The following is a 21633-nucleotide window of genomic DNA, read 5'->3' on the forward strand; positions in this document are numbered from 1 at the left end:
TCTTGGCTAGTCAGGGCTCAATGGAAACAGATTTGTAAGGCAGCTGACTGGGTTTGCATCCCAGCTCTGCCACCTTCTGGGCACAGGGCCATTTCGTGGGGTCTGTTGCTCTTCAGTGAAATGGGGGTGCATGGCCCAGTGGATCCTGGGAGCTCATGTGTCCCAAGTGCCAGCGAGGCAGGGTCCCCATTGGCTGCCTAACTCTGTGTTCTCATTTTCTCCCCCTCTCCCCCTCCCCTTTCCCATCTCTCTCTGTCTTCTTCTCCCCCTCTACTTCTCTCTCTCTTCCTTTCTCTCCCCTTTCTCCCTCTCTCTTTTTCTCCCCCTCCCCCCTGCCCAGCCTTTCCAGCAGCATGCAGTCCCTGTCCTCCGGCAGCAGCCCTGGGTCCCTGACATCCAGCCGGGGCTCCCTGGCCGCCTCCAGCCTGGACTCATCCACCTCGGCCAGCTTCACTGACCTCTACTATGACCCCTTCGAGCAGCTGGGCTCGGAGCTCCAGAGCAGGGTGGAGCTCCTGCTCCTGGAGGGAGCCACGGGCTTCCGGCCCTCGGGCTGCATCACCACCATCCATGAAGACGAGGTGGCCAAGACTCAGAGGGCAGAGGGGGGCGGACGCCTGCAAGCCCTGCGCTCCCTGTCCGGCACCCCGAAGTCCTTGACCTCCCTGTCCCCACGCTCCTCTCTCTCCTCCCCGTCCCCTCCCTGCTCTCCGCTCATCGCTGACCCGCTCCTGGCGGGAGACACCTTCCTGATGCCTCTGGAGTTTGAAGATCCAGAACTGAGTGCCAGTCTCTGTGAGCTGAGCCTTGGCGGTGGCAGGCAGGAAAGATACCGACTGGAGGAACCGGGACCCGAGGGCAAGGCGCTGGGCCAAGGTAGAGCACGCCATGTCCAGACACTGGGAATCAGGAGGAGCGCCAGTGATGCTTTGTGCTCAGGGACTCCCCGGGATGGTTTCTGACCACTTCCTCCGTGCTGGCTCTTTGCAGGGCAGGTTACTTATCCATTCAATAGACATTAATTCATGCAGGATGCTCGATATTCGTGGTGGATTTTATTCACTCAGCAGATACTTAGTAGCTATTAAAACTGAATGCTCCGTCCTGGGCTAATGGGTATACATGCCCACACATTCAGGTAGGCCATGTGCCAAACCCTGGGTGAGTCACTAAGGGGTCAGTGTTGAGGACAGGCGTGGTCCCCTGTTGATTTGGAGGCAGAGATAATGACCGTGCAAACGGGCAAGAGCATGGTGAGGCAAACCCAGCAGGGCGTGCTGTGTAAGGCATTCGAGTTGGAAGGGGGACTGTGGTTCAGGCTGGGTTGTAAAGGAAGGTGGCCTTGGAGTGGAGATGGAAATCCCTGGAGTCGCAGCAAGACGCTCAGGGAGGGGCCAGGCGGCTGTGAGTCCAAGGTCGGGGTCACCAGTGGGGCTGGAGGATTCAGGAGAGCCCCATCGCGGGAGGCCTGGCTGGCAGTGACAAGGAGTTTGGATTTTATCCTAACTGTAGCAAAGACCCAGGTGAACTTTGAAAGCCAGGGAGTGATCTGATCTGACTGTCCTTGTGCACAGGATCAGAAAGAACATTCCAGTGTCTTCAGAATGGGTGACAATGACAAGATTTGTGAGGAGTACATCTGTCTCTGTGGCAACAGTCACATAAAAAAACTAATGCTCAACCTTTATCAGAGACATTTTAAGTGCTAGAAAAAATAGGTAACTTTTCTGTCCATTTCATGGATAAGGAAACTGAGGTTCGAAGAGGTAGCATTGCTTTCCCTGGGTGAGCAGAGGGCAAACGATGTGGAAGCAGGGATGGAATTCAGGTCTTTCTGACATCAAGTTCCACCCCCTTTCTTGTCACGCCCCCCCTACCCCGAGGGTAGGAGGCAGCTGGGTGACACTCCTGGGGCTCGCTGGCCTCACCAAGCCCACCTGGCTCTGGACATGGGGATCATTATAGAGGAGGTTGCTTAGTAGACTCGCTGGGGCTCCTCAGTGTTCCTGGCACCCCATCCTCCAACCCCAGCACCTGCTGTGGCCTTGACCTGATGGATAAACAGTACACAAGATTCAGGTTCCCCTATGCGTGTGTACTCATGTCAGGCTCCCAACTCTGTGAAGCAGGAGTGGTCTTTGTCCCCATTTTCCAGGTTAAAAAAAAAAAAAAAGACAGCGGTCTGAGGTTAGTGCCACAGCAGTGAAGCAACAGTGTCGGGATTGGCACCAGGGTCACCTGCCGGGAGCCCACGTTAATACAGGTGCCCAGCTCCCTCTGCAAAGGGCTCGTGTTCCAGACTTCTCATGAGGCTCCCTGTCCGCCTCCCAACTCTAAGAATGGACTGAGTGCCCTCCTGTGCCCAGAATTGGGCATTCGTGTGCCAGGGCCCATGGGAGCCAGGAGGTGATGGGATTTCCTGGCTGAGCAAAGGCTCTGAGTGACAGCAGGATCTGTAAAGAGGAGCTGTGAATCCCAGGGTTCCCTCCTCAGGAAGGGAGTCTTGCTGAGTGCTCTCAAATGAAAATCAAAACAAGCCTCCTGCTACAGCAGGTGGCAGCTGCAGCAAATTGTCCCCTAGAGAGGACGGGTACAGGTGGAGCCTCCAACGAGCCTGAGGACGTGGCTCTTGGTGCCAGGATGCTGAGGCCCCAGCTGGGTCCTGAGAAGTGACCTCTCTCTCCTCTCGGCACCCAGGGCCGGGCACACCTCCTTGGTGACTCCCCCACCGCAAGCTGTGCCAGGCCGAGCGCAGACACCAAGCAGGTTGTGTGATTAGTGCCGCTGTGCGATCAACAGACAAATTAATCTCCTTAAGTGGTTTAGCAGAGGGTGGAGACGAGTGGATGGAGGCAGGCGGTCTCTGTGGGCTCAGGAGGCGTAGGATGAGGCTGGGAAAGCCACATGCCATCTCCCAGGCTTTCCTCACCACCTGACCCTGTCCCTGGCCTGCCATTCCTCCCCCCTTCCCTCTTGCACCTTCATGCTGAGAGCCCCTGGTGTTGTCCATCTGTCCCCAGTGCCTGGCACACAGGAGTGCTCAGGAAAGTTGATCTGGGGTTGCAAGACCTGGACCTATGTAGGACAGGTACCATCCACTGTCCTACTCACCTGTGTCACTCTGAACTGGACATAGGTGCTTATTACTTGTGCAGGGAAGGGATGCCTGCCATGCGCAGCAGTCCTGGTTATGACTTCAAGGACACCTGGGAAGAGAAGGGGCAGAATTAGAAGGGATGGATCTAGAAGGCGTGATCTTGTGAGAAAAACAACCGTGACTTTAAGAACATGGTGCATTTTGAGGGGGCTTTTCCCTATGCCAGTGTCTGCACTAAAGACGTCCCTGTCCTGTCTTATTTCCTGTCCAATTCACCAATGAGGAATCTGAGGCTTACAGGATGAGGTCAGGGTCCCAAGGTCAGAAAGCAGTAAAGTGGTGCAGCCATGTTCGGGCCCAGACAGTTTGCCTTAAGGTCCTGGGGTGTTAAACATTGAACCATGCCTCCCTCTTCCATCACCCAAAGCAGAACTAGACTGCTTCAATTCAGAAATGGCTGGAGTTCATGGGACCATCTTATGTCAGAGGGTGGATCAAAACTGTTCTGCATGTCAGGCACAGTGGCTCCCACCTGTGATCCCAGCTTACTTGGGAGGCAGAGATTGGAAAGATGGAGGTTGAGACGAGATCAGGCAAAAAGTTAGCAAGTTCCCATCTCAACAAAAAAGCTGGGTAGCTGGGCACCAGTGGCTCATGTCTGTAATCCCTGCTACTCAGGAGGGAGAGATCAGGAGGATCGTGGTTTGAAGCCAGCCTAGGCAAATAGTTCAAGAGACCCTATCTCAAAAAAACCCATCACAAAAAAGGACTGGTGGAGTGGCTCAAGGTGTAGGCCCTGAGTTCAAGCCCCTGTACTGCAAAAAAACAAAACAAAACAAAAAACACATATAGGAGGACACATCTATAATCTCAACGGAGGCATAGGCAGAAGGGTCAATGTCTGAAGCTGGTCCCAGGCAAAAATGCAAGATAGTATCTGGAAAACAAAGCAGAAAGGGGCTGGAGGCATGACTCAAGTGATGAGCTCAGCATATACAAGGCCCCGAGTTCAAATGCCAGTACCATCAAAAGAAGCAAAAAAATCCGTGCTGCAAGGACAGAGGCTGGTTTCTGAACCTGCCTTCCTCTTTCCTTTGCTCTCCTCCAGCTGGGAATGCGGCCCCAGGGTGTGGCCTGAAAGTGTCCTGTGTCTCTGCTGCAGTGTCGGACGAGTCAGTGGCTGGGGACAGTGGTGTGTACGAGGCTTCCGTGCAAAGGTGGGTGGCTGAGGGCCTGCTCGGTGTCCATGGAAGATGTGAACATACAGCCCAGGCCCCAGAGGGTGAGGAGGACGAAGGAGGGCATTTCCAGTGAGCCCTGTGCTGGGCTGTGTGACAACACAGACAGCCAGGATGCAAGTGGCTCAGGGGACAGTGCTGGGACTGGGTGACTCTTACCCGCTGTGCGCTGGGGAAACAGGCACTGGGAAACAGAGGTCCCCTCCAGAGAGCAGACCCCAGCAGATGGAGGGCGGGGGCAGGGTCCAGAGAGTCCAGCCAGAACCTCACAGGGAGAAAGAACCCTGTCCAGAAAGCGCCTTAGTTCCTGGTCACCACAGGGACATTGGGAATAAGGTTCTAGTTTAACATCAGTATGTTAAATTTTGACTTTAAGAAAATCTTTTACATAAGTCTTAGATTACAGTCAGCTCAATTACTTACAAAAGCCTTTAAAGACTCCATCTTTTTATGGCGACTTACTCTGTACTTTCTGGAAGGGCTTGCCCTTGCTCTTATCCTTTCTTTTTACAAGCCTTGTGAACAAACCTTTTTTTTTACAAAATCCTTTTTCAACCTAAAGTCCTCTTTCCTTTAACCTCTCTTCTTCAATACCCTTCTACATCCTTTCTTTAAATCTCCTGGTTGACTTGCATCTTAATGTTACAGAACCCAAATTCTCTGTTAAACAAAAGATGGCTTGGTAAGAAGCAGCTGCTGTGAGCCTGAGAGGAGAAACGAATGTCATTCTTGTGTCCCTCGTCTAGGACCAGCCTGCTGTAGGTGACATATGTCCAGTAGGAATGGCAGTTCCCGTATCACTGTCAGGTTTCAGTGTCTGTCAGTCACCACGAGACCCTTGGCTGGTGGTGAACTTGCCCCTCCCCTGGTGTCTTTCAGACGGGGCGTCGAAGCTGCTGCGTTTGACGGTGATGAGTCAGAAGCAGTGGGTGCCACTCGGGTGCAGATCGCCCTGAAGTAAGTGACAGGGAAAGCCAGGACGGGGGCAGGCCCTGCAAGGGGCACCTTCTTTACCCTCGCGACTGTCAGGGAGAGGGCAGAACCAACAGGACCTGCTGACCATGTTGGGCTCCTAAGTACAGGGGGTGCCAACGCCTTTCCCCCCTCCCAGCGTCCCCTTTTACGGATGCAAACTGGGAAGCTGTGAAAAACCTTGAACTTACCCGGCACGGTGAGCTAGGCATAACAGGACCAAGGCTCCTGCTTGTGCCGCTACCTATCCAGTGAGGCTTTGGGCTTTGTCCGTCCTTCCCCACCCTGGTTCCAAGGATCGAGATCCAAGCTGACTCCTGGAGACCGCAGCCCACTCGGCTCAGGTCCAGTCTCTTGCTGGGAAAGGGCTTCAATACCTTTTCTATTAGAAATTGATTGCCAGGATTTCAATACCAGGAAGTTCCACGCAAACTTCTGGCATCTCTTTAAAACTCCAGATGATCCACAGACAGCATTGGGCCTCCACCCTTGTGTGGCAGTGCAGCTCTGGGTGTGTGCAGCCTGGCTCGCCATGGCCCCCAGCCTCAGTCATGTCTTGTGATTACAGAGAGAGAGGGAGAGAGAGATGTGTTGCTAACAGGTGTTCCATCTGCCTTCCTCATTTCAGGTATGATGAGAAAAATAAGAAGTTCGCAATATTAATCATCCAGCTGAGTAATCTCTCTGCTCTGTTACTGCCTCAGGACCGGAAAGTGTGAGTATGGAGCCCTCGAGGTCATCCCTGGGGACGCACTTCTGCTCTGTCCCCTTCCAACTGCAAATGCCTCTCCTTGAGAGGCAGTGCCAGCCTCTGGGCTTCTTTTGCAAGGATGTGCCTGGAGTTACATGGAATCTGATGGCTTGCCTGTCCTATGTGCAGATCCATCATGGCCTGGTTTGTTTGCTTCTACCACTTGAGCCACTCCCCAGCCCTTTTAATTTTAGTTATTTTCAAATAAGGTCTGGCATTTTTGCTGGGCCTGGTGTGAGCCATGACCTCCACTTACAGTCCCCACATAGCTGGGATGACAGGAGTGCACCACATATCCAGCTTTATTGCTTAAGATGAAGTTGTGCTAACTTCTTGCCAGGTTGGTCTTGAACCTCAATCATTTTGCCCTCTGCCTTCCAAATAGCTGGGATTACAGGCATGAGCCACCCTCATCTGCCCTTGTGTTTTCTCCCGTGACTAGACTACAAGGCCTACAGGGCAGCAGCAAGGAGGTACATCCGTCCAGCTTGTGGGGGTGGGGAGTGTGCAGGAAGATGACAGGAAAGCAGACAAACAGGAAGGAAGACCAGGTTGGACCCAGGGTTTGTTCCCCCATACACACGGGGCTGAACACGGTGAATAACCTTCACACCTCGCTGGAGTCTGCTGGGGATACTTGCGGTGCAGTGCCGGGAAGGGAGGGCTCTCAGACTGAGGGCAAACTCACCTGCAGTTCTGTTAGAACGGTCAAACTCCCATCTTCGGGGTGTCAGTGCATTTTGCCTTTGGTGTGTGAGACTCCCAGTCCTCACTGATCCTTCCGCCCACTGGCGCTTGTGCTCGGCCATCCTTGTGTGGGGACTTGGGAACAGGACGAGTAGCGTGTGACCTTAGGGCCCTTCCTCACCCCTCATGGGCTTTCTGCATGCTCTTGTCCCTTGTCATCTTCCTTGGGAGCCCAGCAGTGGTCAAGACAGCGTGGTAACCCCAGGCCCCAGCTGACCCAGCTCTCCGGTGGCTCTGTCCTCTCTAGGAACATCCGTGTGGCCATCCTTCCTTGCTCCGAAAGCACCACCTGCCTGTTCCGGACCCGGCCCCTGGACGCAGCGGATACCCTGGTGTTCAATGAGCCGTTCTGGGTGTCCATGTCCTACCCAGCCCTTCACCAGAAAACCTTACGTGTCGACGTCTGTACCACTGACAGGAGCCATGTGGAGGAGTGCCTGGTAAGGGCTGCATCTGTCTGTCTGTCCATCATCATTGAGACCCTGCCTTTACTACTTGCCATCGAGCTGGGTGACCTTTAGACAAGTTATTTAGCATCTTGGATTGCCACTTTTCTCATTGATAATATGCACATATGACCCCTCCTGTAGGGTCACTAAAGGCTGATGAGGCAGTGCCCGCAGAGCACCTCCCCGAGTGGCAGAGCCACAGTCCTCCTTGAACAGACCACTGCTGGTCCCCTGTGTGGACCGGAGTCCCTCAGGTGCTCACCATTGGCAGGAGCTGGACTGGACACCAGGTATCCCTGGGCGAGTTTATGTCCTAAGAAATCCCAGCCCTTAGAGGCAGGCAGACCCAAGTGCACAGGGGTGCTGTCCAAGCTTTTCACCTGAGAAAGGAAAGCGTGTGCCTGTGTCGGGGTTCTGTGATGGACAGGTGAGTTACAAGAAGGAAAGGCAGCAGTGGCTCACTCCTGTAATCCTGTCTACTTGGGATGCTGAGATCAGAAGGATCGCAGCTCAAGGACAGCCCTGGCAAAGAGTTCCTGAGATTCCCATTTCCAAAATAACCAGAGCAAAGTGGACTGGAGGTGTGGCTCAAGCAGTAGAGTGCCTGCTTTGCAAGTGGGAAGCACTGAGTTCAAACTCCAGTCCTGCCAAAAAGGAGAAAAGAAGGAAAGGGCTTTGTGGTGGCACTGTATTTTCATGTCATGATAACTCAGTTGTGGTCATGAATGTGGCCTTCAAACCTAGCGGGTAGCTCTACTTGGATCTGATCGTTACTGCAAGGCTGTCAGGTGCCACCCTGCATTAGGTGCAGGAGACCTGATGGGAACCACTTAGGCCGGGAGCCCCCTTGCAGCCAACATGTGAACAGGCTGCCATGGGGACTGCATTGGCGGTGGATGGGTGGAGCATGTGCAGAGGACAGGCACTGATGTGCACACCTCTGAGCTGTCCCTCACCTCCATGGTGGAGTGGCGGTGGTCATCCCTGCCTTTTCCTCAGCCAGGTGTCCTTTCTACCGGGGACACCTTGGGCCTTTGCCCAGAGTGGGAGTCTTGTAGCTTTCCAGCTATGCCCAGGTTTGCTTGGGCAGGAAACCCCGTTTCTGCTGAGGGATTGTGGAGCTGCCTTCTCACCAGGGCTGCCCTTCCCAGCCCTGTCACCTAAGAATCTTTAGTTCTCAGGCTTGGCCCTGACCTGTGACCCCAGTGCGTGCTGCCTGCCCTCCAGCTGTACTGAGGACTGAGTGAACCGCTAAAGCGATGCTTCCCCATTGGTAACGCACGCACACACACAAGTTACCATCCTGTGATTAAAATGCTCGTTCAGTGACTCTGGGGCAGGCCTGAGAGTCTGCATTTCTGACAGTTCCCCAAAGGATGCTGATGCCAGCCACATCCCTGAGTCACACTTTGTGTAACAAGGACGTAGATGCACAGAGGGGCTGCAACACACCAAAAACCCAGTGGTCATCATTCCCATCCCTTTCCTACTCAGCGGGGCCCCAGAACAACATCCCTGCCGTTTAAGGTTATTACTGACAGTAACACAGTGGCTAATGTCAGCAGGATATAGTTGATGTGTACAGACACTGAACTAAGTCCCCGACAAGCATTAGCTCTATTGATAGGTACTGTGCACCAGTGGGGAAACCAAGTCACAAAGTGATTAAACGACTTTCCCTGAGGTCACACAAGTGCCCAGTGGCAGAGATGTATTTGAACCCAAGCAGGTCCTTGTCTGCAGTCCACACCTGTCAGCTCCCTAGTGTTGTCTCTGCCTGGACGGGCTCCCTGGAGGTCACAGATAGGAATGGTGGCCCCAAGGGCTTGAAGCATGGTGACCACTGAAGGAAGAGCAGAAAGCTCTGCCAGCAGGGCCCTTGCTTCGGGCATTCCCAAATGGGGAGAGGCTCAATCCCATATTCTTCTCCCAAGTGGACGCCTTTTATTCCTCTTTCCTCACTGAAGTCTGGCCATCACTGGTTACCATGGCAGCAGCCAAAGCGTTCCTGTCCCCATGGCTGGTCTCTGTCCATGACCAATGGGAAACCTGCCTTCCCTCACGGTGGGGCCATGAAGTGCCTGGCTGTCGTGTTTTGGTGGCTGGAGGAGAAGAAAGTGAAAAATGGGGAAGAAAGGGCTTCTCTTCTCCCACACAGAGTCCCATGTCTGTGGAATCCCCAGGCTATTTTAAGCCATTTAATCAGCTGAGCAGCAGTGGTACCCACACAAAGCAGTGTCTGCGTGTCTGTTTCGTGTGTGCTGTCTCATTTTGTACACAGCACAAAGCGTCCGATGACCTTCATTTTACAGAGGAGGGATCAGGGCCCAGAAAAGCTAACCCACCTGTTCAGGTCATCCAACAATTTGATCAAGGACACAGCTGGAGCCAGGCATGATAGCTCATGCCTGTAATCCACCTGGTAAGGAGGCAGGGTAGGAGGATGTGGAGTTTAAGGCCGGCCAGGGCAAAGATAGTGAGACCCTGTCTCAAAAGCAAATACAAAGTGGCAGAGGCCCTGGGTTCAATTCCTAGTACTGCAAAACAACCACAAAAAAAAAAAAGCACCCACGTGAATTGGAACAGAGATTCAGCTTCCTTGTGATGGCTGGTGCGTTGTACTTCTCAGGCTCTCAGTCCCCCGACCTGGATGATGTGTTTAGGGGAGCGTGTGGCCCTTCTCTGTCACAGTGTGTGGTCCTGCCAAATGACGTAGTGTGACATCCTGCTGGCCTGGAACTCAACCGCTAAGCTCAGTGCAACCTGGCTCAGTCTTCCTCAGTCCAGCCCGCCATCCAGGTCCATAATTGGCCATTCCAACATCTTCCTGCCCCGTTTTCACCTGGCAAAACCCCAGTGCTGTCCAAGTGACCTCTACAGCCTCCTCTCCACCTGTGCAACTGGGCAAGAAACGCCCCAGACATGCTGCCTGGTTTCTTTGGGAGCTGTGACCACCGGCTTCCTCAGGCCCTAAACACTGTCACCAATTACACCACATCTCCCTGGACCGCTTACTGTCCCGCCTGCACGGTGACAATGACACAGCTTCTCTCGCAGGGGGAGAATGGAGAAATCAGGAGAGGGCACCCACTGTTCCCAACCACATGTGTCTGCTTTCACAGCTCTGCCCGGTCCACAGTGTAGGGATGGGCTCCCTGCACCCCGCCGCTCATTCCCCTCCTCTCTCCTGTCTTCAACTTTCCCTCCCCAACTGGAGCCAGCCTCCCACTGTACCAATGTGCTGTTATTTCTTCCAAGCCCAAAAAAACAAACAAGTTTAGTGTTTCACCCCGTTTCCTCCTCCAACTCCGGCTGCATTGATTCTTCTCTTTTCTTGATAGGCAAAGTGAAAGAGGTGTTCACCCGCTCTGCAAGCCAACCCAAGTGGGCTTCTGTCCTCCTCACCGTCATCCGTGACCTTGTGGCTTAAGTCCATGGCCCCTTCTCCGTCCTTGTCACGCATAACCTGTCTGCTGTGCTTGTCGTGGTTGTTCACTCCATCTTCCTCCACATCCTTTCTCCTTACCTGGCTTCTCCTATATCACTGGTAAACGGATCACTGGCTCCTGTCCCAGAGTCCTCTGCTGACTCTTCATGTCCCTGACTCTGTATGGCAGAGGACCTCAGCCCTCAGTGCTTGCCCCTGTCCCTTTTGTGGTTGCTTTCTAGTGATCTCAGCCTTCCTTCCAGCACCAAATCCTGTCCTGAGAGTGTGCTGTCCGCCCAGGCCTCCGCCCACCTCTGACCTCATACTTCTCCTGTCTGCCCTCCATCTTGTCACATGGCTCAGTAGTGTCTCACACCAGAGTGGTCACAAGAATGTCCTGATGTTAAATCCTGTGTCCTCCCTGTCTCGCTGGTAGCAATGCCATTCTGTCTTTGCTCAGTCAGTCGTGCTCAACCCCTCACTTCTCCTGCGCCCTATCTTGTTAGACTTCTAAACCCCTGCATCATTGCTGCAGCCTCTGGCTTGGTCCCCACTTGGTCCCTTTCTCCCTTCCCTTGTTTTCCAGTAGCCAGCTGACACTATTTCATTGTAAGTCTCTATCAAGACCTTATGATGGATGACTCGTCTCCACCTCCAGTCAACACCTGGCTCCTTTGCCTCACGTGGTCCTTTGCCTGGCTTCCACAACCCTACAGGATTCCACTCCTTCCTCTCCTTCCAGTTTCGTCCCAAAACTCTACATCTGGCTTCCTGGCATTCCTTGAACACACTCCCTCCTCCAGGCCTGTGTGCATGCCGCGTCCTCAGAGTGGCATTTGCTTTTCTCCCGATGTCACCTCCTTCTGGGCTGTACCGCAGTGTCCCTTCTCAGAGACGTCTTCCCTCTGTTCTACTTAGCCGTCCCTTTTCTCCTCCCCTCTCTTTTCCCTGTATTACTATTTTTTTAATTAGTTTTTTGACACTTTGTTGTATATCACAGATTTTAGGGTATGCATTATTTTCACACTTAATCATCTCTGAAATCAAGGTGCAGTTTATTGTGAATGGCCAGTGATAATTTAATTAGCAACTATTTTTCTTTCCTAGTGGTGCTTAAAGTAAACATATAACTTCAGGGAGGTGCAATAGAGAGTTGATCACTTGACCCCAAAAGTCAGCTCACCGGGGCAGAGCCTTTCATGTGACTTAAATCCTACAGAATTCTCAGCCCCTATAGCACAGCCTGGCACCTAGAGGTACTCTGTGTGTTGATGGATAGATGGATGGATGGATGGACACAAATGCCCTGAAAGTGCATCCAATATCCAGTATAAATGATATTCACCCTGGGGCCCAGCCCCACATAGGGAGTGCATCTTGCTAGAACTAATACCTGTCTGGTGGAGGTGACATGCCTCAAAGCATGTCCTGATCCCTTGTGATCCCTTCCCTTACCCCTGCCGCATAGCCTTCGTATCTAGTGTGTCTTTCTCCCCAGGAAACGCTTAGCCGCTTGGGGAAGAATCAGGTCGTACACATTCCTTTTTTGTTTTGGTTTGCTTTTGCAGTGGGCTTGAACTCGGGGCCTTGTGCACTAGACAAGCGCACTACCACTGAGCTCATCTGAGCTCTACGTGCTTGTCTGATGAGAGTCTGCGAAGGACTCGGGATATTTACTGAAGGAACAGATGAGTGATGCCCACATTTGTATTTGTCGTTATTCTGGCGTTCAAGATCTGCCAAGCATTTAGCCCCTGGCCGACCGCTACCCTCCTCATAGCCCTGGAGGAAGGAGCTGCTCTCCCTTTTTCCAGAAGAGGAAGCCAGCGTCAAGTACAGTGTGAGCGTCGTGCTGGCTTCCTCTCCTACTCAACCTGTCCTCCCAGAAACTACCAATAGTCACCAGTAAGAAAAAAATCAAATAACCCCATTAAAAACAGGTGAAGAACTCAAGTAGACATTTCTCCAAAGATGACCTGAAAGTGACTAACGTGAATATGAAAAGGCGGTCACTTCATTACTCATCAGAGAAATGCAAGTCAGAACCTCAGTGAGACACCACTGGTACCCATTGGGAGGGTGGCTATCAAAACGCCACACGGAAAACAGCAAGTCTTGGTGGAGAGGGGAAGAGATTGGAGATCTGATGAGATTATCACACACTGCATCTGCTCTGGAAAACGGTTCCTCAAGACATTAAAAACAGTGGGGTGCCAGTGGCTCACGCCTGTAATCCTGGCTACTCAGGAGGCAGAGATCAGCACAGTCTCGGTTCGAAGCCAGCTTGGGCAAACAGTTTGGGAGACCCTACCTCAGAAAAACCCATCACACAAAAGGGGCTGGCGGAGTGACTCGAGATGTAGTCCCTGAGTTCAAACTCCAGTACTGCAAAAAAGAAAGAAAAAAACATTACAAATAAGCCAGGCACTGTGGAACACGCCTGTAATCTCAGCACTCAGGAAGTTGAGGTAGGATGATGAATTTGAAACCAGCCTGGGTTACAGGGTGAGGTCCTTCCTCAAAAAACTAAGGAAGAAAATTTAAATAAAATTTCCATAGGACTCGGCAACCCCACTTCTAGATATATACGCAAGCAGGGTATGCAGGAGATAGGTGAGCACGCACTTATGTTCATACCAAACAAGAAGTAGAAGTAACTGACGTGTCCATTGATGGATGGATGAGTGAATAAACAAAATGTGTTTATACATGGAATGGAATATTATTCAGCCATAAAAAGTGAAAAGTTTGGGGAGTACACTTAACACAAGGAAGTGCACACTTAAAATGATGAAGGTAAATTTATGATATGTGGTCTTTTGCTTAATAAAATTAAAAAGGAAAAAATACAGGACACTCAGTACAAACATGGAAAATGAGACCTTGGACGTGGCTGCACAGTAGCACATGGGTGTAGCATGCACAAGGCCCTGGGTTCACTGTTCAGCACCAAAACAAACAAATAAAAATGTGCAGAGATGGACATGGTGGTGTATGCCTGGAATCCCAGCTCTGCAGGAGGCTCAGGAAGGAGAATTATTTGAGCCTAGGGGTTCGAGGTCTGCCTGGGCAATGTAGAGCCCCATCTAAAAAAAAAAAAACAACTTGGAGTCGTGCATGGTGACAAACGCCTGTAATCCCAGCACTCAGGAGGCAGAGGCAGGAGGATCATGAGTTCCAGGCCAGTCTGGGCCACACAGTGAGACCCTGTCTCAAAAAAAAAACCTTAGCAAATGAGTAAGTGCTGAATGCATGAGTGATCCTAGGAAATAGCGAACCCCAGGCCCTTCTTTACTCCCAGGAGCCCCTGTCGCGCCCTCTTGTCCCGGGTGGCCTGACTCTCAGGACTCCTTGTCACTCGTGTCACCCCCCCCTCACGCTCTTCTCTCTGCTCTGCAGGGAGGCGCCCAGATCAGCCTGGCCGAGGTCTGCCGGGCTGGGGAGAAGTCAACCCGCTGGTACAATGTCCTGAGCTACAAGTGCTGGAAGGATCCAAGCAGGGAGGTCAAGTCCTCGAGAGCCACAGGCCTGGGGCCAGAGAGCACGGTGAGCCGGGACCGAGGCGGGGAGGAGGGAGGTCCTCGCTCAGGGCCCGGGCTGCACCTGGGCCTCCTGCTTTACCTGCTGTCCATTGCCTGACAAGCCGTAGCTCGCTCTGTGTGTGTGTGGCACTGGGGACTGAGCCCAGGTCCTCCCCAGTGCTGGGGGCGCGTCTAGCAGGTGAGCCTCGCCCTCGGCTTTTTCTGTGTTTATTTCGGTTTTCTGTGCTTATTTTGGGTTTGAGATAGGTCTCACAAACTTTGCCAGGGCTGGCCTTGATCTTGCAATCCTCCTGCCTCTGCCTCCTGAGTAGCTGGAATTACAAGCATGAACCACCCTGCCTGGCTTTAATGTTTTTCATTTGTGAGGAGTACAGCACTAGGGACTGAATTCAAGGCCTCACTTACGGTAGGCAAGTATTCTGCCACTTAGGCTACACCCCAGCCCTTTTGTTTTAGTTATTTTTCAGAGAAGATTGCATGAAAGGTCAAGGCTGGCCTCGGACCTTGACCCTCCTTCCTACACGCCCTGAGTAGCTGGGGCGACAGGTTCATGCCACCACGCTCAGCTTGTTGGTTGAGATGGGGTCTTACTAAGTTTTGCTGGGGCTGGCCTGGAACCATGACCCTCCCAATTGCTGCCTCCCTAGTAGCTGGGATTACAAGTGTGAGCCACTGCACCTAACTACAGTTTTTAAGAATTGAAGTAGAGGACTATGGGTGTGGTTCAGTTGTAAAGCACTTGCCTAACATGTTCAAAGCCCAGGATTCCATCCCTAGCACCCCCCTGACCTCTGGAAAGAAAAGAAAAATGGCGTGGAGAAAGAAGGAGAAAATTGGAAGGGATAAAATTAGCCTTTCTTAAAACCCCACTGTGTGCACATCCATCATGGAAACTACAGAAGAGGTAGCAGGAAGTCCCAGAAAGGAAGTCAGAAGAAGGAAGGATGTCACTTCACTGAGCCTCCATTTTTTTTCCACATCTAACATGAGCCTTAAAAGGCTGTAACGAACCATCTGTGTGATGCACTTGTAATCCCAGCACTCAGGAGGCTGAAGCAGTAGGGTTATAGATTTGAAGCCAGCCTGGGCTACACAATGAGGCCCAAACAACGGCAGTAAAAAGTTGTGGCCATTGGAGTGGCTCAAGTGCTAAGAACACCTGCCTAGCAGGTGTGCGGCCCTGAGTTCAAACCCCGGTGTGCCATAAATAAATAAATAAATAAATAAATAAGGTTAGTGAATTTAAAAAAAAAAAGTTGTTACAAAACTTCAAAAAATACTTGTAAAGAGCACATTGTGTAAGGGTTTGATAAATAATAACTACTCATTATTAGTTTGAGTTACTGGAAACTTACATTTGCCTGTCTTTGGTTAAAAGATATGTTTATTTAGCTGGGCACCGGTGGCTCAGGCCTGCAGTCCTACCTGCTCAGGAGGCAGAGGTCAGGAGGATTGCAATTTGAGGCTAGTCTGGGCAAATGGTTCAAGAGACCCTCTCTTGAAAAATACCCAACAGAAAAAGGACTGGTGGAGTGGTTCAAGTAGTAGAGCACCTGCGTAGCAAGCAATGAGGCCCTGAGTTCAAACCTTAGTGCACCAAAAAAAAAAAAAGTTAGTTTTAGTGCAGTGCACTTTAGCCTCTGAAAGTCCTTGAATTGTTCCCAGACCCATGGGAAGCCCACACCTGCTGACCGGGTAGCCTGGCCAGGACACAGCGCACTGTGCAGTTGCCCTTGCTTGTGGGGGGCAGGAATCCTGACCACAGTAAGGGCCAGATCCAGAGTGTTTGGGATTGTGGGTTTGGAAGTCTATGGGTCTTCCCTTTGGACAGTCACTCCCCGAAATGCCAGTGGGGGGGTTACGCAGGTGACGATGGAGGAAAGCAAGACATCTTGCTTCATCTTCTCCTCCCGTTCCCCCATCCTCTTCTTCTTGTCCATCAGTCACCATCGGTTTCTGACCCTTTTGGACCAGGCAACCCGGTGCATTACATGCAGTACCCCACAACTCAGAAAGATTGGCCAACTTTCCTGGAGACATCCACAGAGCAACCCAGCTAGGGCGCAAGTCCAGGATGGGGATGATGAGAACCAGCTCCTGTCCTTCCCAGACCGTGACCTTGGCAAGGAGCACTGCTGTAATGCACTGGTTTTTCCATGTCCTTCCCTCCGGGGTCGGCAGTCCCCACCGAACAGCATGGCTACACGTTAAATGAGATGTCCTAGTGCCCAGCGTACACCAGCCCTCAAGTGATCTTAGCTGTCTTTCCTTCCCCCTAAGATCGTGTCAGGAATTGCCAGCCCACACCACCAAGGGTCACTGCAGGCTAACCTTGAACTCAGAACACAGCACTGTTTACTGAGTGTTGTGCTGATTGTGTGCTGGGCCCACACTGTGTATAGATCGTGTCAGTTGATCTTCATAACGACCCTTTCTAGTAGTTATTAGAAGAAACTGAGTCTCAGAGAGGTTAAATATTTCCCTCTAGTCATACAGCCTTACTATAGATGCTGTTCTGATGCTCCTTGGCCAGGAAGCCCCCCCAAGAAGGCAGCCCCCAAGCTTGCTGCTGCTCCTCTGTACCCACACACAGCCCTTCATTCTCCCCTAGGCCTTGCCACGTGGCTGTGTTGTTGACATGCCACTTCATCTCCTTACAGTCAGATCTGTCATTCTCTTGCTTCACGAGAACTGTGCTGAGTAGGTCCACACACACAGGGCTGTTTCTCTGCCGAAGGCCCAGTTAGAGGAACGAAGGACTGTCTTTCCAGTTTATAAGTGACCTTGGACAAGACCATCGGCCGCTCTAGTCTCTGGTGTCTGTGCTCTGCTCCCTGGAAGGGTCACAGCTCTAAGATACACTGGTCCTGGCAGGTAGGGTGTCACCCATGGGTCATCCGCTGACCAAGCAGCCTCTGTCTCTGCAGGACACAGTGTCTGCCCTGTTGGAACAGACAGTGATGGAGCTGGAGAAGAGGCAGGAGGGAAGGGGAAGCTCTCAGATGCTGGAAGACAGCTGGTGAGTGAGTGAGGGAGCGAGTTCTCCCTTGGGAGCTGACTGGGCTTGGACCTAGGTCAGGGATGCAATCCCCAAACACCAGGATGACCTTGGGCACATGGAGAGCCTCCCTCCTCCCGGAGCCCCTGCAGCAGCAGACGGGATGGCCTGGCACAGCAGCTCCTAAGACCTCTTCCCAGTTTGCCATTTTGTCACACGACTAACCCATGTGACTTCACACTGAACATTATCGAAGAATATTAGTAGCTGGGTGCCAGTGGCTCACGCCTGCAATCCTAGCTACTTGAGAGGCAGAGAGAGCTCAGGGGATCGCGGTTTGAGTCCAGCCTGGGCTAATAGTTCAAGACACCCTATCTCAAAAAAAAAGAAATGCAACACGATAAAGAGCAGGCAGAGTGGGTCAAGCAGCAGAAGGCCTACCTGGCAAGCATGAGGCCCTGTGTTCAAGCCCCAGTATGACAAAAATAAGAAGGACATTAGGCTGTTCCTTGTCTGCACGCACTGATGTTTATTTTGGTTGGAATACCTTTAAAGAAAGTACTATAAATGGAGAATTTGTGTCATCTGCCATAAACTGAAGAGTCTTCAGTAAGGATTGAAATTAGCTGGTAGGGGCCATGATAACAGACACAGAAATAATAGAGGTGAAGAGGTTTCTTTCTTTCTCACTTGACAAGTATGGGAGAAAACACTCCAAGCCTTTCAACTCCGTGTTCCTGGGAGCTTTGTCTTCTCCTCTCTGTCTGCTTTGCTGACTTTCTATGAACCCCGTATCATGGAGACTGCCTTATGGCCCACAGTGGCTGCTGGATCACCTTCCATCAGGCAAGTTCCAGTCAGGAAAGAGGAAAGATGATTGTGCCTGGGCACCTGTTAACCAAGAAGCATTTCTGAAAGTCACAGGCAGCAATTCCTGCTGGCTTCTCATTGGCCAATCTTAGCCATGTGATCTACCTAAATGCAAAGGAGCCTGGGAAATGAAGGTTACTGCTTGGGTGCAAAAGTGAAGTTTCTTTTGGTACAGAGGAAAAGATGGGATTGGCTTTTGGGTGGATCCTGAGCGCACTCTGTCAGAAGGCAGCTGTGGGAAATTCAGGGCCATGAAAATAAGACAGTTATTGAAGTCTTGGTGGATAAGTTGCTTGCTGAGCCTGATGGAAAGGAAAGTCAGCACGAGTTTCCACAGTGCCGCGGGAGGTGCTGCTGCCAAAAAGACTTTCCCCGACGTCACCAGAGGGACAGCAAGGTCTCAGTGCACACTGTAAGAAGCAATGGCATAGACTAGGGCTCGGATCCTCCTGTTCTGTTGTTTTGTTTCTGTATAACCCTGAGCAAAGCATTTTTAGTGTTTTTAATTGCCATGACTGATCTGGGGGTCCGTTGCCATGCTTTATCAACGTGTGCAAGGTGTCTCGACCACGCCGGTGTAATTAGCATAGCTGTCACTTCAGACATTTGTTCCCTGTGAAACAGGCCAACTCCTTCTGTGGCTTTTTTGGTAGTGGGGTTTGAACTCAGGACATCACGCTTTCAAGGCAGGTGCTCTGCCACTTGAGCCACTCTTCCAGCCTCTTTTTCTGGTTATTTTTGGGAGAGGGTCTCATGATTTTCCCAGGCTGACCTAAACCTCAATCCTTCTATTTTACACATTCCACCATCCCCGGGGTGACAGGCACACGCCACCATGCCCAGCTTTTTCTGTTGAGCCTGGTTTTTGCAAACTTCCTTGCCCAGGCTAGCCTGGCACCATGATCCTCCCCATCTCAGCCTTCCTCCTAGCTTAGAATGACGGGCGCACGCCACCACACCCAGCTGTTTGTTGAGATGGTGTCAAACTTTTTGAGGGGACTGACCTCGAACCTCTATCTTCCCAATCCCAACCTCCCATGCGGCTAGGATTACAGGTGTGAGCCACCTCACCTGGCTGTTCTAGCTTTTTTTTTTTTCTTTTGGTACTGGGGTTTGAACTCAGGGCCTACACCTTGAGCCACTCCACCAGCCCTTTTTTGTGATGGATTTTTTCGAGATAGGGTTTCAGGAACTATTTGCCTGGGCTGGCTTTGAACTGCAGACCTCCTGATCTCTGCCTCCTGAGTAGCTAGGATTACAGGAGTGAGCCACTGCACTGGGCTATTCTGCCTATTTTGACATAAGCAGTGCCATATTGACTGTAGTCACTCTATGCCCCAACCTCTAGTAACCACTGTTCTGTGCTCCTCTATAACTTGGGTGTTTCTCAATTCCATATGAGTGTCTTTCTGCATACACATCCTCACTTTCGTGTATACTTGTCTGTGGTGCACACCTGGGTTGACTCTGCATGTCAGCCTTTGGCCGGAGTGCTGCGGTAAACACGGGGTGCAATGTGACACACAGAGACAAGTTCACATAGGCATAGACAGCTCAGCATGGAACCAGCACCCAAATCAGGAGGCAGAGCGTTGGGCTTGAGGTGCAGCTCAATTGGTAGAGGCCCTGGGTTCAATCCCCAGCACCACCACCAAAAAAAGAGAAAGCAGAGCCTTACCAGCACCGTGAATGCACTTTGCTTCTTCCCCATCAGTGTTCTGCTCACTCTAGTCTTGTCTGAGCCTCACCTGGACACGGGAGATGATAATGGCTATTTAGGGTTCCTGGGGAAGGCGAGGAAAGCCCGCCAGTGAAAGCACAGGGTAGATGCTTGGTAAATGATAAGGAGTGTTCAGAAAAAGAGAAGCAACATGGCTGACTGCCCACTAGAAGGGAAAGGGGTAAATCCTGCCTGGGAAGCAACTACCACAGTAGTCTTGTCTTTTGGGAGGAGGTATAGGTTGGGTTAACTCAGACAGAACAGGATCCATAGCTGCTCACCCAGCTTCCTGTGGATCGTACAGCATTTTCCCAGATCCCTGAGCGAGGCTCCTGAGCAGCTTGGGCTCAGAAAACCTCTGCCCCTTCCTCCTGCATAGCTGAAATCACAGGCATGTTTGGTTGACATGGGATCTTGCTAAAGTTTTACCCTGGCTGGCCTCAAACACAGATCCTTCTGATCTCCACCTCCTGAATAGCTGGGATTGCACGCATGCACCATGGTGCCCAGCCCTTTTGTGTTATTGTTGTTATAATCCCAATTTGTGTTATACACTTGGTCTCAGAAGGAGCCCTCCCATATGTGTTTGACTCCAGGGGTCACCAGATGTTTTCTGGAGAGGGCCAGAAATGTCTGCCTTGTGGGTCATATAATTCTTATATCTGCTTCTGTGGTGTGGACACACCCATGGGCAGTGAGTGACCAGGGACCATGTCTGTGCTCCATTGGCACTGCATTTGTGGACACTGAAATTTGCACTGCATGTGATTTGCACCTGCCTCAAATTATTATTTTCCTTTTGATTATTTTCAGCCATTTCAAACATAAAAACCATTCACAGGTTGGACTGTCCAGAGAGGCATCAGGCCAGCTTCCGGCTTCCGTCCACAGGCGGTAGCTGCTGCCTGCTGCCTTGCTTACTCTTTGACGACTTCTCCGAGATGGATGTTCCTTTGTTTGTTTCAGGGCTCACCACATTCAGATTCTCAGATTCTCTCTCTCTCTCTCTCTCTCTCTCTCTGTCTCTCTCTCTCTCTCTCTCTTTCCCCCCTCCTCCTCTCTCCCCCCCACCCCTCCCTCCATCCCCTTCTCCCCCATCTCTCTCCCTCTTTCCCACACTCTTTCTCTCTCTCTCTCTCTCTCTCTCTCCCCTCCCCAGCACTCCTGAGCTGCACTACTCAGCCATAGTTTACCCAAGTGAAAGTCTGAGGCTAGAAATAGGCCCAGGTCCTCTCTTCCTGCTGCTGGCACAAGATCAGTGGTTTCCACTGAATTCCACGTTTGCACTGAGACTTTGCAAGCCGTCTCCTAGCAACGGCCTTCTGTTCTCGCTCCCCTTGTGGCCCCCACCTCCCCACCCCCTGCCATTCAAACTTCCCCAGATGCGGCTTACAAAGAGGGTCAGCCCATCTGCACCCCTCCCCCAGGCTGGAGGCTGCTTTAGGTACTGGGGTGTCCCTAACACCAGTACTCCGGTCTAATTTTCTCTCCTTCATGAACACCAGGGTCCTGTGAGCCTTGCATCTGCTTAGCTTCCTTTACAGCAAACAGTCAGAAACCTGGGTTTTTTGTTTGTTTGTATGTTTTTCTGGAAGATCCACAGGCCAAACAATACTAAAAGCATTAGCAAACACAGGAGCCTATCAGTGAATCCCAAGCTTTGGAACCCAGGCCTGAACTCCTGCACACCAAATAAAGAGCCATGGTGAAGGCAGAGAGAGATCTGTCACCCAGCCCGGGACATGTCATGGGGAGAGGCAGAGGCAGCACTCAGCCCATCTTCAGCCATCTTTGGATTACAGACAAGAGTTTTAGTTTTAAG

At 51.6% G+C, this 21633-nt stretch overlaps 1 protein-coding gene across 1 annotated transcript in view; it reads left to right on the forward strand.

Annotated features, from left to right (window-relative positions):
- Wwc1 (WW and C2 domain containing 1) overlaps positions 1-21633 on the forward strand; it is a 137963-nt gene that overhangs the window by 95925 nt on the left and 20405 nt on the right. Inside the window, exons 11-17 of the mRNA XM_074057742.1 lie at positions 341-876; positions 4206-4314; positions 5215-5292; positions 5936-6022; positions 7053-7245; positions 14081-14227; positions 17151-17242. Coding sequence (XP_073913843.1) covers positions 341-876; positions 4206-4314; positions 5215-5292; positions 5936-6022; positions 7053-7245; positions 14081-14227; positions 17151-17242 — 1242 coding nt within the window. The remainder of the gene's footprint in view (positions 1-340; positions 877-4205; positions 4315-5214; positions 5293-5935; positions 6023-7052; positions 7246-14080; positions 14228-17150; positions 17243-21633) is intronic.

Source organism: Castor canadensis, chromosome 16 (assembly GCF_047511655.1).
Source record: "Castor canadensis chromosome 16, mCasCan1.hap1v2, whole genome shotgun sequence".
Taxonomy (NCBI): Eukaryota; Metazoa; Chordata; class Mammalia; order Rodentia; family Castoridae; genus Castor; species Castor canadensis.